Source organism: Leucopleurus acutus (genome assembly GCF_964270905.1).
Source record: "Leucopleurus acutus genome assembly, chromosome: 18".
Lineage (NCBI taxonomy): Eukaryota > Metazoa > Chordata > Mammalia > Artiodactyla > Delphinidae > Leucopleurus > Leucopleurus acutus.
Window position 1 is genome coordinate 11,002,084 of NC_139160.1, and position 18,279 is coordinate 11,020,362.

Sequence of the window (18,279 nt, forward strand, 5' to 3'; positions counted from 1 at the left end):
AGAGTGTTCCCTTTTCTCCACACCCTCTCCAGCATTTATTGTTTCTAGATTTTTTGATGATGGCCATTCTGACTGGTGTGAGATGATATCTCATTGTAGTTTTGATTTGCATTTCTCTAATGATTAATGATGTTGAGCATTCTTTCATGTGTTTGTTGGCAGTCTGTATATCTTCTTTGGAGAAATGTCTATTTAGGTCTTCTGCCCATTTTTGGATTGGGTTGTTTGTTTTCTTGTTATTGAGCTGCATGAGCTGCTTGTAAATTTTGGAGATTAATCCTTTGCCGGTTGCTTCATTTGCAAATATTTTCTCCCATTCTGAGGGTTGTCTTTTGGTCCTGTTTATGGTTTCCTTTGCTGTGCAAAAGCTTTGAAGTTTCATTAGGTCCCATTTGTTTATTTTTGTTTTTATTTCCATTACTCTAGGAGGTGGGTCAGAAAGGATCTTGCTGTGATTTATGTCATAGAGTGTTCTGCCTATGTTTTCCTCTAAGAGTTTGATAGTTTCTGGCCTTACATTTAGGTCTTTAATCCATTTTGAGCTTATTTTTGTGTATGGTGTTAGGGAGTGATCTAATCTCATACTTTTACATGTACCTGTCCAGTTTTCCCAGCACCACTTATTGAAGAGGCTGTCCTTTCTCCATTGTACATTACTGCCACCTTTATCAAAGATAAGGTGTCCATATGTGCGTGGGTTTATCTCTGGGCTTTCTATCCTGTTCCATTGATCTATCTTTCTGTTTTTGTGCCAGTACCATACCGTCTTGATAACTGTAGCTTTGTAGTATAGTCTGAAGTCAGGGAGCCTGATTCCTCCAGTTCCTTCTTTCGTTCTCAAGATTGCTTTGGCTATTCGGGGTCTTTTGTGTTTCCATACAAATTGTGAAATTTTTTGTTCTAGTTCTGTGAAAAATGCCAGTGGTAGTTTGATAGGGATTGCATTGAATCTATAGATTGCTTTGGGTAGTAGAGTCATTTTCACAATGTTGATTCTTCCAATCCAAGAACATGGTATATCTCTCCATCTATTTGTATCATCTTTAATTTCTTTCATCAGTGTCTTATAATTTTCTGCCAGACTTGCTTTTTAAAAAATTTTCCCAACCTCTTGAGTTAAATGTTTGATTCATTTATTTTTTTGTTTTTGTTGCTTCCTAATGAAAGCCTTTTAAAGGAGGAATTTCTTCTCATTAGGATATAAACAGTCCTTTGGGAAGTCACATTGCTGTCCTGGTTTGTACTGCCAAAAACCTTTTTATCTCATGCAGCTTCTGTGAATTGTAGGAATCAAAGTTTGATGTTTTATTGTTCTCGTCACATATTTTTTTTATTTCTCTCAAACAGAAGTTTTGAATCAGTGAATCATCTCTTTAGCTTTTACCTCATCAGGCAGTCTTTGCAGTTTATTCAGTGCCTTACCTGCAGTCTTTTGAAAATGATTTTACCCGCTTTGAGTCTTTAGATTCTAAATTCTGTCCTTGCTATATGATAGACACCACAGCTGTTGCATACATCACAGTTGTCTTCTCAATAGAGGTTGTAATACACTGTATCCTAGAACCAGAAGATTTTAGAGATTGTATAATTTTGGCCTAGGTGGAAACTGAGGCTCAGAGGAGAAATACCCTGAGGTGCCTAGAATACTAAATGAATGTACTTCTGCCCATAGGTTTTAGCAGAGCTTTGATTTAAAAGCAGGGATCTAGGACTTCCCTGGTGGCCAGTGGTTAAGAATCCGCCTGCCAATGCAGGGGACACGGGTTTGATCCCTGGTCCAGGAATATCCCACATGCCTCGGAGCAACTAAGCCCGTGTGTCACAACTACTGAGCCCGCGCTCTAGAGCCCGAGAGCCACAGCTGCTGAACCCCACGTGCCTAGAGCCCGTGCTCCGCAACAAGAGAAGCCACTGCAACGAGAAGCCCATGCACCGCAAGGAAGAGTGGCCCCCGCTCGCCACAACTAGAGAAAGCCCACGCTCAGCAATGAAGACCCAGTGCAGCCAAAAAAAAAAAAAAAAAAGTAGGGATCTAGCTCTCTTCCATTTTACCAGTTTGGGCCTGATCATTATTTCTGTGTGAAGGATTTCAAATAATAAATTCAGATAACTCAGGTAATTCAGATATTCAAATATTAAATAAATAAGAATTCATTCAGTAAAATGGTTGTAGAGAAACTGTTTATTATGATATAAGTGCTGTTGTAGAAAGATGAATTTGGCGGTGGTATTTAGTGGTAACTTGAGGTAGGAAGATACTGTGAGGAGGCAACAAAGCAATGTTGAAACTGCTTGGTGTGGGAGCTAGGAAAAATGAAGAAGGTCTGAGTCTGAGATATGAGTAAGGAAGAAATACTAGGGCTTGACATGAAAAAAGCAGAAGAGTCACAGGTAATGTGAAGGCATCAAGTGTTTATGACTGAGCCAAGAGAGTAATTTTATTTTAAGCAGATAGTTTTTAGTTTTTTTTAGTTTTTTTTTTTTTTTGTTTATAAATTCATGATGTGTTGCAGAATGGATGATAGTCTTTTTCCAAGAAGTTGAAGTTTTGAGGGGTGTGTTTCATGTTATATATATATATGCATTCTGTTGTAGCTGAAAGTCAACTCTTAGGTTTAGTTAAAACTTTGTTTTTCTTGCATTGTTTTAATTTTCCGTACATTATGTAGATTCTGTGCCATTTCCATTGGAAGGAAATTGTAAAGGTGCTTTCCAGTTTTGGCAATTATGAATAAAGCTGCTGTAAACATCTGTGTGCAGATTTTTGTGGACAAAATCTGTGTGGACATACGTTTTTCGCTCCTTTGAGTATTATATACTAAGGAGCACAGTTGCTGGATTGTATGGTAAAAGTATGTTTAATTTTGTAAGAAACCACCAAACTGTCTTCCAAAGTGGCTGTACCATTTTCATTCCCACCAGCAAACAATGAGAGTTTCTGTTGCTCCATATCCTCAGCAGCACTTGATGTTATCAGTGTTCTAGATTTTGGCCATTCTAATAGGTGTGTAGTGGTATCTCATTCTTGCTTTAATTTGCATTTCTCCAGTGACGTGGGATGTGGAGCATCTTCTTATATCCTTCTTTGCCATGTGTATATCTTCTTCAGTAAGGTGTCTGTTAAGATCTTTAGTATTTGTTTCCTTTTCATGTTCAGTGTTTTCTCTAGAGTATACAATATGCATAACTTACTCTCTACCTTCAAATAATATACTACTTCAAGTATAGGTTAAGAATCTTTTAGAAGTATACTTATATTTCTCCTTTCTTGTCCTCTGTGATCTTGCTGTCATTGGTTTTACTTTCATATGTGTTATAAATCCCTTAATGCATTGTTATTTTTGCTTTAGATAGTTACCTTTTAAAGAATTTTCAAAATGAGATAAAACAGTCTTTTGCATTTAACAACAGTCTTGATTTTGGCACTCTTCAATTTTTTTGTGTCATTTCTAATTTCCAGCTGGTATCATTTTCCTTCTGCTGGAAGAACTTACTTTAACACTCCGTATGGTAAAAGTCTTCGGGCAGCAGATTCTCTCAGCTTTCATTTGTCTGCAGAAGTCTCTACTTTGTTTTTATTTATGAAATAGAGTTTTCATTGTTAGACTAGGAGTTAGAATTTAAAAGCATATAGTGGTTTGGCAATTAACACATTTAGTTTTCCTTCAAATGTCAGTTGGCTCCTAGTAGCCAGGTGGATTTGTCATATATGTTTGGTATAGTCATATAAAGCAATTATAAAGATGGTTATACTTGCTTTTGATAAAGTGCAAGTTGTTTAAAATATATTTTAAAGAAGGCACTTATTGTATGATAGTTATTCCCTTTGTTTCCTCCTCCCTTCCGTAGAGTTTTTATGGATGGTATTTACAGCAGCGTTTGTTATACTCTTGGGTATAGTTATTCCTCTACCACAGAAAGATTGTCAATATAAATTACTTGTAGAGAAGACTTGTGTAAAAGAAATAGGAAAACAACCCAGTAATTTTCTATTTTTCTTGCCTTGGTTTGTTGGCTCGGTTTAGGATCATTAGCTTATTATGTTCATGTCCAAATTATAAAGTTTTCCTGTTATTTACTGAACACTTATCTAAAAGTCATTTATTACATATGCTAATGTTTAACATCAGATTTTGAAGGTTAGATGACTGGTGGCAGTACATATTTATGTCTTGTGGGTGATCTCTCTGGTAATGATATACTTCTTAATTCTTTATGATATTGACAAGACAAATTCTGATGCTGACACTAGCTTAGGGAGCTTGGGCAGGTTACTTAACTTATGCTAACCTCAATTTCCTTGTTTGAGATACTCATCTCCCAGAGTTATGAGATATTAAATGAGGCTATATGCATAAATTATGCAACATATAATTAATGTTCACAAAATGGTGGTTCTTAATTATCATGTTTTCACTTTTTTATTTCGTTGTAAAATTACACAGTTATAGCTTTATATTGAAATCTATTCTTTAGAAATTAATAATTCAAGAGCTTTATAATTAGATTATATCTGCTTCTATAAGTAATTTGATTGGCTAACAGTAGAAGACATCTGTGAAGTAATAGAAAGCAAAACATAAGCTGGAAGACAGAATAGAGGAAGGAGATAAGACAAAAGCAGTTGTCAAATTTTGAACACAAAATTAATTTTTTCTTTTGATGGGCCATTCTTTCTTGTTTCTTTGTGTGTCTCATAATTTTTTGTTGAAATTTGGGCATTCTGAATATTGTAATGTAGAAACTCTGGAAATTCTGTTCTTTTCCCTACTCTTGAGTTTGTAGTTGCTATTGTGTGTTATTATTGCTGTTTGCTTAGTAGCTTTTCTAAATTATATTCTGTATAAGATCTGTAATCTCTGCCACTTTTGGCCATTGAAGGCTTTGTTCTGTTAGTTTGATGGGCAGCGGATGTTTTGACAGAGTTACCTTAAATGCCTGGAGCCAAGGAAGGGAAAAAAAGGAAAAGAAAATGCTCTTCCCCATCTTTTGCTCTGTGCTGGAGACTTCTTCAGTGTTTGGTGAGGCTGTTTACATCACTGCTTTAGCTTTTACTTCCTACTTGCATAGAGCCTATAGGTCAGCTACAAATGAAAGCTTAGGGACTTTGTAGACCTTTTCTGAATGTGCGACCTGCCCTGGGCATGCATGTGGATTTCTGGATTACCCAGTATACATGAAAGCTTTTGAAAGACCTTATACACACATTTATCTCCTTTCCTCACGTCTTCCTTCCCAGGCTTCCAGGTCTGTCTACCGCTTGCCCCAAGTGTTGGCTTGCCTCAGGTGCTGCAGCTAATACATGTGCCTTTAAAGGCTTTCAGCAAAAGTGTTCTAGCTCTAGGAACCTTCTGAGTTGAGTGAAGCAAAGAAAATTCTTTGTGTCTATCCTTGAGGGAGCTGCCAGTCAGGTTCAGACCTACAACTACAGTTCTTTGAGAATAAGGTCCCTAGTGCTTCCTTTGGAACTAGCAACCGTCACCACCATTGCAGGCTGGCGTTCTCATGACTGTTGCCAATCTGAGGGATTGAAGGTGGGACGTACCCCGCAAAACAGTAGCTTCTTCCTCACCAAGTCTTTCCTTGGTTGTTGTACATTTTTGACTTGATTGCAGAAATCTTCAGAAGTTTATTCTGCCAGTTTTTGCTAGATCATTAGTTTTATAGGGAGGACATAGCTGCCTACTCTGGTGTTTTTTGGTGACATCACTCCCATTCTTTTTCAAAGGAAGATATTGTAATTGATTTCACTTGAAAATAGTTAGAAACTGGAAGTATATTTAAGCCTGATTTTAACAACTAAAAATTGTGTGTAGTGTACTTAGTCCCTTACTTAGACAATAACATGTCTCCCGAATTTTACCTGAGAAACCTTACATATTTTTTAAGTGGTAATAGAAGAAAAAAATAACGCAACCAAGGGGTATAAACAAGAATGAGGAAACATTTTCTTTGGCTTTGTGGTCATCTCTGGAACTTTAGAAAAGTTATATGGCATTAAGAGCAATTCATTGCTAAAAGAGAAAAGTAGAGTATGGTAGAAAGTCTTTGGCTTACAACCTGATGATGGACCATGAATTTGTGAAGCTCTCCTGCCAGCCTACTTACCTCCCTTCTGTCCTCTCATCCTGCCATCTTCCCATTCCATGTTAAATATTGAATAATTTGCATGGGTTTGTCAGTGTGCTAGTGATGTAGATATGGTTGATAGTTAGAAATGGTCCTTACCCTTACAAAGCTTACTGTAAACTGGGGGTGGAAAGAAATCTGTAAACATCTGTAAACATATCCTGAAATGATTGCTGTGGTGTGGATGGGTTGTAATGTGAGTTCAGAGAAAGACAGTGTTTGTAGTTACTAGGAAGACTTTCTGGATTAAGTGGTATCTAAACTGATATTTGGAGGTTTAATGGAAGTTAAAATTAGGGGTTGGGAGAGAACCCTATTTCATGCATAGGGAGTAACATTATAAAGAGTTTTAGATGAAGTGAGAGATGGCATTGTGGAAATGTTTTTTATGACAGTAGCTAGGGAATGGAAAGTAGAGGAAGTGAATGTGGGGTGTTGAACTGGGCCTTTATAAGCAATGTTATCTAGTTTAGAGTTTATCCACAGATTTGCAAAGATTTGCAAAGAAATCCAACTGGTTAATAATTATCCAGTTTGATTTAGTCTAATGTACACTGAATTATTCCATATGATCCTAACTAATAATCTAAGATTTCAAAATAAAGATATTTAAAACTCTGTACTTAAAAAATAAAAGATACTTAAATTGCTAGTAATTATAATCCTTAGTACTTTCAGAAGATAATACATTTCCAGGCCAGCATTTGATATTCTAAATTTTTATGCTTTTATGTAAATAAAACTTAGTTCATTAAAAAGGCTCACCTATATTTATTTTATTCACTTATGACAGATTCTTGAGTAGGAAGGGCCATTGTGGACCGCTTTTCTTGAATGCCAATACCTTTTAGAATTTTAAGGAGAAGCCCTGGAGGAAAAGAAAACCCTTAACTGTGCAAATAGAGTGTCATATTGACACATTCAGATTTACAGGAAGTCTCAATTCATTTATAAATCTCATTTGTACTATAGTAACAGTGATTTTAGGTTTTTTTTTTTTTTTGGTTTAGCTTTCTAGCCTGTCCTGTCAATTTTTTTGCTTTTTAAAATGTTTTCCTGTGAGTTTCCTTTTTTAGTGTTTATTGCTAATTTTCCTGTAATTGAGCCTTCAAAGTCTTAGACATTCTTACTGAAATAATTTATTTAAATAACTTTAAATAAACTGGTTGTTTTCCTTTATTGTGATTTACTACCTCTTGATGTTTCATTTCTTACCCACAGAAATCATTTTGTCTTCCCTCATTTTACCCATACACTGTTCTCAAAGCACTGATTTCTTAATAGAGCTACTATGACACGTCCCATCTCTATTTTTTAAGTTTACACTCTTGACTTCATAGCAAGTTGTTTCGGTACATTTTCTAGTCTAGATTAGAATCCTGGATCTGCTACTTACTCATGTGTGACTTTGGTTATGTTGCCTAACCTCATTTATCTTCAGTTTCCCTCTCTGAAGACAACTATGGCTTTTCCTCATAGAGTTGTTAGGGAATTGTTTAAATAATAAAGACTGACTGTTTCTAGTTTTTCTTGTATGCTTTAGTTGATAAATATTGAACTGTTCATTACAAGTGAGGAATAAATATTTCCCTAATCTTGGAATGATATTTCTGCAAGCAGTTAGCCTCCTTAATACTAATGTATTAAAAATTATAATAGGAGTTAGAAAGACCATCCAAAAACATAGGTCCACTCTGTTCTAACGTTTATAATAAATGTTTTTACAGCTTCTGGCAGTGAAATCAGGGAGCCATAACTGTGCTCTTTTGTAATTAAATGATGTATAGAAAGGGGCATTGTTTTTTTAACTGTGAAAGATAGAGCCTTAGGCTTCACAAAATAGCTTGATTGTTAGAATTACACATTATAATTGTTAATTCCTTTAAAAGCAGACTATTTTTTGTTACCACTGAGCCCATTTCTGTTATTTACTCATTTGATAATGGTTCTTGGGTAGACCAGATTCTACTTAAGCATTTACAACTCATTAAGGAGATTAGTCTAAAAAATTCTTCAGTGTTCTTCCATTTTAGTGTATACTGATTCTTACAGAGATTTATTCTGAGTCTTATAGACTTAAACTTTGGTATCTAGTTCTTTTAGTTCAGGCAGTAAGTTGTCATTGTTTTTCAAATCTGTTTATTTCTCTGTGGTTCACTTCTGGAGAACCTCTTCTAAGTTACTAATCATGGGTTTACAAGTTTCATAGTAGTGACCCAAGTCAATTGGATATATGAATATGAAAAAGTAAGCAATTCTTGGTGAGACCATGGCACGGTGAAAATGATGCTTGAGTTGGTTTTGCTAGATCTACAAGTAATATCTAAGAGTACACGATCTACAATAATTTAGCTTTTCCTGGAAACATAAGGTTTACACTGGCTGTTTCATGGTACTTTATAAGTATGTGATCAGATGACTACAATTTTTAGCTCAAAGCTGGGGTAAGAGAACTGGTAATAGCTAACGTTAACTCCTTAACTGAATGCTAACTATATGCCTGACTTTGTTACTAAGTGCTTATAACCCATGCTTATAACCCAATTACTTTATTTATTTAATCTTTACAACAACCCTTTTAGGTAGGAACTTTTATTCCCATATTGTAGATGAAGTGACAGGCTTAGAGAAGTAGCGTCATTAAAGTGAGTGGTGCAGCTAAAATCAGAATCCAGGAAGTCTGAATTAGAGCCAATCTCTTAACCATTCCCATAGCTATTTTTGTTAATAAACCAGAAATAGTAGGAGGAGTTGAAGTCATTTCACACATAGAAGTAAACCCAACCTTTAACCAGAGAGAATATCTAGGTCAGTAAAAGGTTGGAAGTTAGCATAAGGGCTAGTTTCTTATAAAGTTGAATTTTGAAACTGTTACAGAGAAAATATATATACAGAGTATAATATTTTACAATTTGAGAATATTTTGTTTTTAACTTCTTGAATTCTAGAACTTTTAAAATATTCGCTTCTTTGTCATTAGTTGCTGTGAGAATTAAGTTATTTACTATATGTAAAGCACTTAGAATAATGCTAAATGGTATGTGAGGTTAGGTGGTGGTATTATTATTACCATTATTTTCAAATTTATACAGTGTGCTCATCCATCCATATTAATGAACACCTTTCATTGATGGAAAATTAATTTGACTTCTTGAATCTAATCTCTAGCCCCTGTCTGAACCTAATTTATGTCTTCTTTTATACTTTATGTAATTTATAAGCCAAATGCAACCTTTTTTGGAATAAAGTAGAACATACGTAAATACATATATAGATCTTTATTTCTAGAATTTAGCACTGTTAGTGCATGGACTTTTTCTTGTCCACAGATATACTTCTAGTTCTTAGAACAGTAAGTTCTAGTCTTTAATAAATAAAATATTTGTTGAATGAATGAATGACTTCACATTTGTCACGCATTTTATATATGGCTATTATTTTCTGCCTAAATTTTCCATTCTCTAGATCAAAAAGATATCCAGTTTGTTAATGTTCTTCCTTAAGAATGGTACTTATTACTGAATAAACTAATTAATGTGAGATTTGATCCATAGAGAATAGGAGTATCATTGTATCTTTTATTACATGTGTATTTGTCTATTGCTGTAGTAAAGTAGCATTTGGGAGGAGGAGTACTACTTTTGACTCACTTGGCATAATGCCACAAGTCAAATATGCTGCCATTAAATCAGCTTTCTTTCCCAGTTCACATGTTTTTTTAAAAAAAAATACTACTAGATATTAGGTATTTCTCGTGTAAACATTTTTAACATTAATTCTATTATTTCAACATTTACTGTAAGTTTGCTAATCTAGTTTCATGTTTCTTCATATTTTATACATGGAGATTAGACCCACCTATTCTTTTTCATTTACATCTATTTTATTTGTCAGTCTAGTAATATAAAAGAAAATGAATTTTCATGTCTTAAAATTTATCCTTAGTGATCTCTGCATCTTCTAGTAATTTTCACTTTTCAAAGCCAAAATCTTTTTAAGGGAGTTTGCCCAGAATCCCACCTCTTAGTCATTTGCTCTATTTTACTCTATTTTTCTAGATTTGAAATCACCTTTTCAAATTGAAAAAAAAAAATTAGACTTCTCTTTGCTAGTTTTAATTTTTACAGCACCTTTCACTTATCTGTAGTGAAATTTTCATCAAAATTAATTTCAGGCTAGAAGACTTGAAATTTTTTAAAGTAGCTAATACTTTCTTGCTAGCTTTGCTGTTATATGTGTAACCTCTCACATTATCATTGGTGATTTTTTTTCTGTTTATTTTTAGCTGGTTGGTGGAGAGTTTGACTTGGAGATGAACTTTATTATCCAGGATGCTGAGAGTATAACATGCATGACAGAGCTTTTGGAACACTGTGATGTCACATGTCAAGCAGAAATATGGAGCATGTTTACAGCCATCCTACGAAAAAGTGTTCGGAATTTACAGACTAGTACAGAAGTTGGGCTAATTGAGCAAGTATTGCTGAAAATGAGTGCTGTAGATGACATGATAGCAGGTATGGGATTATCTGACAGGAAAGTATAATTTAAATGTTTATAAAGATTCATATACTTCTTTTTATATTCTATAGGTTATATAGTTTTGTTGACTTGTTGAAGCTACCTTGTTTTAAAATAGATAAGTAGAAATGTATGGGAAATTTGCCTTTTATGTTAAGGGGAAACCTGAAGAATGAAAGATGACTTCTGTATTAGACAAAACTAATTGCTATTTTGGTTTTCCAGGTTTTAGAAAATCTCAGTAATGTGAAATAAGTGCTATGAAATCTATCAGAAAAATAAACAGTACATTTCTATGTAGAACTTAATTAATAAACCTTTATATAATTAAAATATCACAATACATATTACATTTCTATAAAATTAGCACTTTATTAAAAGTTCTGTGAACTCCATGTTCTCCAATCTGACATATATGGTACTATGACAGGAGGTGCTAAAAGCCTTCGGACAAGCAGGCTGTAGTTTTTGGAAGTGTCGATTTTACTTTGACATTTTTTTGGAGGAACTTTTGTGTTAAAATAAATGCAGATATATTGTTAATTAGAACATACTATTTGCATGAAATTTCAAGATAAAAATAATAATTTGGGGTTTGTTATGTGTTATTTCAAATAATAATTTTCGTATCTGTAATTCTTCACTGTCAATCCTTTACCCACCTGCAAGTCCATTCTCCTCTGTAGTTAGATGCACTTCAGTAGAAATGTTTTGAAAGATGGTCCCAGAGCAACAGTTATTCCCAGAAAATAAGGAGTTTGAAATGTTGATTCTCTTAAGCCATGAATCTTCCGTATAACTTTCTTCTGACATGAAAAGGTTTCATAATTCTAAAAGTGCTAGTATAATTCCTCACAGTATATGATCAATATCTGATCCTTAAAAATAGTTCAACACCAGAAAATCCTCTATAATATTTTGATCTATGCATAATTAATTTTAATATCAGTAGAACAAAACATTAAACAAGAAAAAGTAGAATGAAGAATAAAGATCAGTGCTTTTTAAATTTAAGCAATATTTTGAAATTTTTTTTTTCTTATAGAGTATATTAAAATCATTTCTAATTGCTTTTGAGGTGGCATCTATCTTTATTTAGAATGATGTAGTATTCTCTATATTGGTTACTAATGGTTAACTTCATGAAAAATGAGAATCAAAATTAAAACATCTTTTTGATGAAAATATGGTAGCATCTGCAAATTTTAGCATTAACAGGAATTTATATGTATAAACTTACATGTACACATGTTGTATAGAATATCATGTGATCTTTGAATCCTCATATCTGGATTTAAGCCCTTAAAATTCTTTTTCTTTTCTTTCTTTTTTTTTTTTTTTGTAAATAAAGTGCACTTTATAGAATGCACTTTAGAAAATGAGCCACAATTACGAACATACTAGCTTACTGTACATAATTCATGAGCACTGAGAAGTAAGCTGATAGTAAGCATGATAGTACCACAGAGCTTTTCACATTTTCTGTTATACAAAGCTTCTGAATTCCCTTATCCTTTATTCTCATTAATGATAATGTGGATAACACAAATTTTTCACTTTTTGTTATTTAAGTGATGAATAAGTGCTAGAAAAATACCTCTACCTTACTTTTCCGTAGAGAAATTAAAATTTAGATAACATACTAATGAAGCACCAGTAACCACCAAAACACTACTAAGTTTTCACTCTGAGTGTTTTGTAGCATGCTAAGTTCAAAGAAGTTCTTTTCATTTAATAATATGAAGATATCATATTAGAAGGTGGTTAAACATCTATAGTAAATTGATAAGAGAATTTCATAGTCTTGGTATTTTTTCTCCTTTAAAAATCTGGTACAGAAAAGACCTTTTTTATAGACCTTTTAAAATTTTATAATAAAATTAAAAACTGAGGTGCTTGGCTATCTTATCTGTATAATAAATAAGAAATCTTAATAATTATGTAATTAAATACAAATGTAATAGGTCACTTTTTGTGACATACATAGGAGATGAGATAAAGTTTTGGAAATAGAATTCTTTTAAAATAGTATTTGTAGGCATACCTTTAAGAAATCTTCTATGAAGGTTTTGTCATTGCAGCTAATTGCTTAAAAATGCTTTATATTAACTTAGGATTTTAAAGTGCTTGGTTTTTATCTAGAATTTTTTTCTTAGAAACAGATATTCTGACTAATATGTAGTAACTATGAACATTTTTATTACTTGAATGATGAATGGTCTTTCATTAAAAGATATCTCTTTAAAATGGCATATCCACAGTCACAGGTTTATCGTAGAGATTGCTTACCTATAATGGTCTTAAGTAAGAGTAAGTCAGTGTTTTTTTGATGAAAATAACCATATTAAATTTCTAATTTGAAATACATAATAAATATTTTTAAAGTCTCAAAGTTCAACTAACTAATCTATGATATTGGATAATGTATAGTACATGTCAATAATTATTTCAACTTATCCTAACCTCACCTATTTTATTAATTGATGATAAATTGTTTATAATGTATATGTGTATTTATTGTAATAACTTGCGTAGTATCTTTAATTCTTAGGACGTGCTTTAGAAATTGAGAAAATGAAGTATAAGTATTTAGATGTTTAATTTCTTGCAAAAAATGATTGATAGAGGTACTATTACAATGTCTAGAGATGAGAAAGTAATCAGAGACGAGTTTAAATGTATAATTTTTTCTTATTATCTGGTGAGCTGGTGTGTCTCTTACATGAACATAAACACATTATCATAATGGATATCACTAGTCAGATGTTCAAATGGTACTTCTATTTAGAGACTAGTAAGTAAGAGTGAGGGCTCTGGAGCCATACTGCCTAGGTTTGAATTTTGACTACCACTTAGTAGAGTGCGTTCTTGGGCAGTGTGATTAAGTTATCTATGCTTCACTTTCCTCATTTTTAGAAGGGGATAATAATAATACTTACCTCATAGGCTTGTTAGGAGGATTTGTGAAGTTAATGCATGTAAACCACTTGGAATAATGCCAGGCAAGGAGTGAATGCCCCAAATTGTTGTTAATGGGCCAAGGACTCTTTCAAGAATGTACTTTATTAAGAGTGGATAATTCTAAAAGAAAATGTGGTTAACCATCACTTTTTCATTTGAAAATAACAAATTTACAATGTTAAATCATTGTACCGTTGCATTTTTTTGCCAACTTTTCCCAGCATATAGCAGATTTGTGTGTGTGTGTGTGTGTGTGCGCGCGCGTATGTGTGTGCATTCTGAGAATTTATAAAATCCATTTTATATAATTTTTCAAAGAGAACTTAATTGAAATGGTAATTCTGATGGGAAGAAAACCCTAAAATTCAAATATAATTTTTTGCTTATCTGATGAGTTAAAAATTTTTAATTAGAACGGCTATTCATGAGGACATTTAGCTATAATACATATCCATATATATGTAGAAATGACAAGATAACTTTTGCTCTTTCAAAAAGTATATTTACCTTGACAGATGGCAGCTCATGACTAGAGTTCAGAATAACTTTATTTTCCTTTGAAGATCTTCTAGTTGATATGTTGGGGGTTCTTGCCAGCTACAGCATCACTGTCAAGGAGTTGAAGCTTTTGTTCAGCATGCTTCGAGGAGAAAGTGGAATCTGGGTAAGCCGTGGTCAGAGGGAAAAGTATTCAATATCAGTGCATTAATACTTAATGTTCAACAGTTCGTCTCTAGAGAGCTATAAACTTGAATTTGTAATGGAAATTGTTCCTCTTAAAGAGTTTATTAAATGATTTAAAATTAATTTTCTTTCAAGTTAGAAAACATTCTGGTGGTTAAGGTGATATATTAGGTATTTTTGTTAAATTTGTACAGTGACATTTCTTTTTCTTGTTTCCTTAGCCAAGACATGCAGTAAAATTATTATCAGTTCTTAATCAGATGCCACAAAGACATGGTCCTGATACTTTTTTCAATTTCCCCGGTTGTAGTGCTGCGGTAAGTTTTAAATACATATGTTTGTTTTTATTTCTTTTAAGTCAACTCTGTGAAGGTATAATTTACATACAGTAAAATTCCCCAATTTAAAAAGTACAGTTTGTTGAGTTTTGAATAGTCCTGTAACCACCACGACAGTCATGATTTAGAACAATTCTGTCACCCACCAAAATTCCCTTGTGTCTCTTTGAAGTCTGTTCCCTCTCCCTGGGCTGTCCCTTGCAACCTTTGATTTATTTTGTGTTTGTATAATTCTATCTTTTCTAGAGTTTCGTATAAATAAAATCATATAGTATGTAGTCTTTTCCGCCAGGCTTCTTTTACTTATCATAATGCTTTTGAGATTATCCATGTTGTAGTTTATCAGTAATTCTATTCCTTTTTATTCTGAGTAGTATTACATTTTATGGATATACCGCAGTTTATCCATTCACTAGTTGATGGACTTTTGGGTTTTCAGTTTTTAGTTATTGTAAATAAAACTGCTAGGTCTTGAATAAAGGTCTTCTGCAGGTATGTATTTTTATCTCTTGAGTAAATACGAAAGAGTGAGATTGCTAGTTTTTATGTTAAGTATGTATTTCATTTCATGATAAACATGCAAATTGCTTTTTCTGTAGTGGAAAATTTTGCATCCCCATCAGCAGTGTATGAAAATCCCAGTTGATCTGCATCCTGGACATTGTGTCTTTTTAATTTGAAGCATGTAAATGGTTATGTAATGGCACCTCATTGTAGTTTTAATTTTGTGTTGTGCTTATGACTGATGTTGAACATTTTTCATGTGTTTATTAGCCATTCTTAAACCTTTTGTGATGTTTGTGTTCAAATCTTCTGTTCACTTAAAAAAATGTGATTATTTGTCTTGTTATCTTAAGAGTTCATTATATATTTGGGGTGTAAGTTAATTTGGAAATGTGTTTGTCACACATTTCTCCCAGTCTGATGCTTGTCTTCTTATTTTCTTAACAATATTTCTTGAAGTACAAAAGATTTTAATTTTGATGGAGTTCAATTAAAATTTTCTTTCTTTTATGACACATGATTTTGTCATCTAAGAAATCAGTATAAACCAAGGTCACAGGATTTTTTTCTCTTATGCATTCTACTGAAAGTTGTGTTGTTTTACCTCTTATGTTTAGGTCTGTGATCCCTTTTGTATAAATTTTTAAAATATGATGTGAGGGAAGGTTGGAGGTTAAGTTTTGTTTGTTTAACATATGACTATCAAATTGTTTCAAAGCCATTTGTTGAAGAGACAGTTCTTTTCACATTGGATTGTGTTGGCACCTTTCTTGAAAACTATCTGGCCGTGTTTGTGTGGATCTAGTTCTGAGTACTCCAATTCATGGGACACAATATATCTCTCCCTTTATTTCATTTTCTTTGATGTTTCAGTGTTTTGCAGTTTTCAGCATGCCAGTCTTAAACATCTTTTGTTAAATTAATTCACAAATATTCCATGCTGCTTTATGCTAGTATATAAAAATGCAAATTTTTTGGTATATTGACCTTATATCCTGAGACCTTGCTAAACTCACTTACTTGTCCTAGCAGTTTTTTTAGTAGATGCCTTTTTATTTCATTTTGTACCTTATTGCACTGGCTAGGACCTTCAATTAGTAATCGTAGCAGTCTTGACTTATTCTCAGTCTTGGGGAGAGCATTAAGTATTTCACCATTAAGTATACTATTAGCGTTAGGTTTTAAGATATATCCTTTATCAGACTGAGGAAATTCTTTTCTATTCCTATTTACTGGTTTTTTTTTTCATCATCAGTAAGTTAATATCAGTGTTGAATTTTATCAAATGCTTTTTCTGATTTTATTGAAATGATCATATAGTTTTTCTTCTTAATCTTTATTAATGTGATGAATTACAGTGACTGATATTTCAGTATTAAATCACCTTTGCATTCCTGGGATAAAAACTACTTGATCGCAGTGTAATAACCTTTTCATACAACACTGGATTTGATTTGCTAACATATTGCTAAGAAACTTTGCAATTATTTCTATGAGTGATTTGACGATCTATTTTTCTTTTCCTGTGATAGCTTTCTCCAGTTTTGATGTTAGGGTAATTCCTCATAAAATGAGTTGGGAAGTATTTGTTTCTCTCTATGAAGAGTTTGTGTAGAATTGATAATACTTATTCTTGAATGTATGCTAGAATTCACTATTGAAGCCATCTGGGTCTGGAGTTTTGTTTGTGGGAAGGTTTTAAACTACAAACTTGGACTTCCCTGGTGGCTCAGTGGTTGGGAGTCTGCCTGCCGATGCAGGGGACACGGGTTTGTGCCCCGGTCCGGAAGGATCCCACATGCCGCGGAGCGGCTGGGCCCATGAGCCATGGCCGCTGAGCCTGCGTGTCCGGAGCCTGTGCTCCGCAACGGGAGAGGCCACAAAAAAAAAAAAATAAAATAAATAATAATAATAAACTACAAACTTAATTTCTGTAGTAGATATAGGGAAATTTTCTATTTGTTTTGAGTAAGCATTGGTAGTGTGTGTCTTTCAAGTAATTGTCCAGTTAATCTAAGTTGTTGAATATATTGCCATAAAGTTGTTAATCATATCCTCTATTATCCTTTTAATGTCTATGGGATATGTAGTGGTGCCTCCTCTTTCATTCTTGTTACTATATTTTTTCCAGTCAGTCTAGCTGGAAGTTTATCCATTTTGTTGTTCTTTTCAACTAGCTTTCTCTGTAAGCTTGATTTCATCATTCTAATATACATGGTAGCATTGTAGAGCGTATGTGTAATTTTTGGCTAGAAGAACCGGTTTTGATTTCTGAATCCTCTAGTTCATTACTGTAGAGGACTAGTCCTTAGTGTTTCTTAGCTTACTTTCATGTAAAATATTAGCATTTTATAATGGAATAGGGTTATTGTGAGCCTGTAATGAAATAATATACTATTTAAGCACTATATAAGTTGTAAAACATAATGTAAATATTTATTGCTCTTTGGTTATTACAGGTACTTAAATGTCCTTTCAATCTCCCATTTCATCAACATTATCCTAATTTTATATTTTTTCCTGACTATTTTGTTACTAATCTTTTAAGTTAGTTTCTACCAATTGTGAAACAAAAATAGGAAAGTTAAAAAAAAACAAAACACTTTCAAGGTGGAAGCAAATCATTTTACATATCAGTTTGTTAGTGTAGAGCGTATATAATATGTATGTATATTGTGGTACTTAGCAGAGAAAACGCTGTCACTGTCCCTAAGGGGATGAGGGTTCTTTTATATGTAACAGTTCTAGTTATACACATATGTATTTCTAATACATTTTACAGAGCTGTTGTTGACCTGACATCTGATAGATTTCAGTCTAAGGTATGGGGAAGAAGAGCAAAGTGTTTTGACTGAAACATAAGCAAGTTGCTGTTTTATATATAGAATTAACAAAGTTTAATTAAAATGGAATTAATAACTCTGTTTTAATAAATTGCCTGAATTGCCTCAGTAAGATGGCAGTTAATCCTGTTTTCAGCCATTCGGTCACCAATTACCTATTGGTATGCAATGCATTTTACACACACATACACACACACAGAGATAATTTTATTTATATGTTAGTAGTAGTGTATGTTTGAATTGTTTTTGCTCAGGGGATATTGGTGGACTTACACTATCTCTTCCGCCTTTCCTGGTTT

The 18,279-nt window shown here is 33.1% G+C and overlaps 1 protein-coding gene across 3 annotated transcripts in view; it reads left to right on the forward strand.

Annotated features, from left to right (window-relative positions):
- NBEA (neurobeachin) overlaps positions 1 to 18,279 on the forward strand; it is a gene marked incomplete at its 5' end in the record, with an annotated part of 627,381 nt that overhangs the window by 43,823 nt on the left and 565,279 nt on the right. For all 3 annotated transcript variants that reach the window (XM_082859302.1, XM_082859301.1, XM_082859303.1), the window contains 3 exons: positions 10,415 to 10,646; positions 14,175 to 14,275; positions 14,517 to 14,612. In XM_082859302.1, the coding sequence (XP_082715428.1) occupies positions 10,415 to 10,646; positions 14,175 to 14,275; positions 14,517 to 14,612 (429 nt within the window). The remainder of the gene's footprint in view (positions 1 to 10,414; positions 10,647 to 14,174; positions 14,276 to 14,516; positions 14,613 to 18,279) is intronic.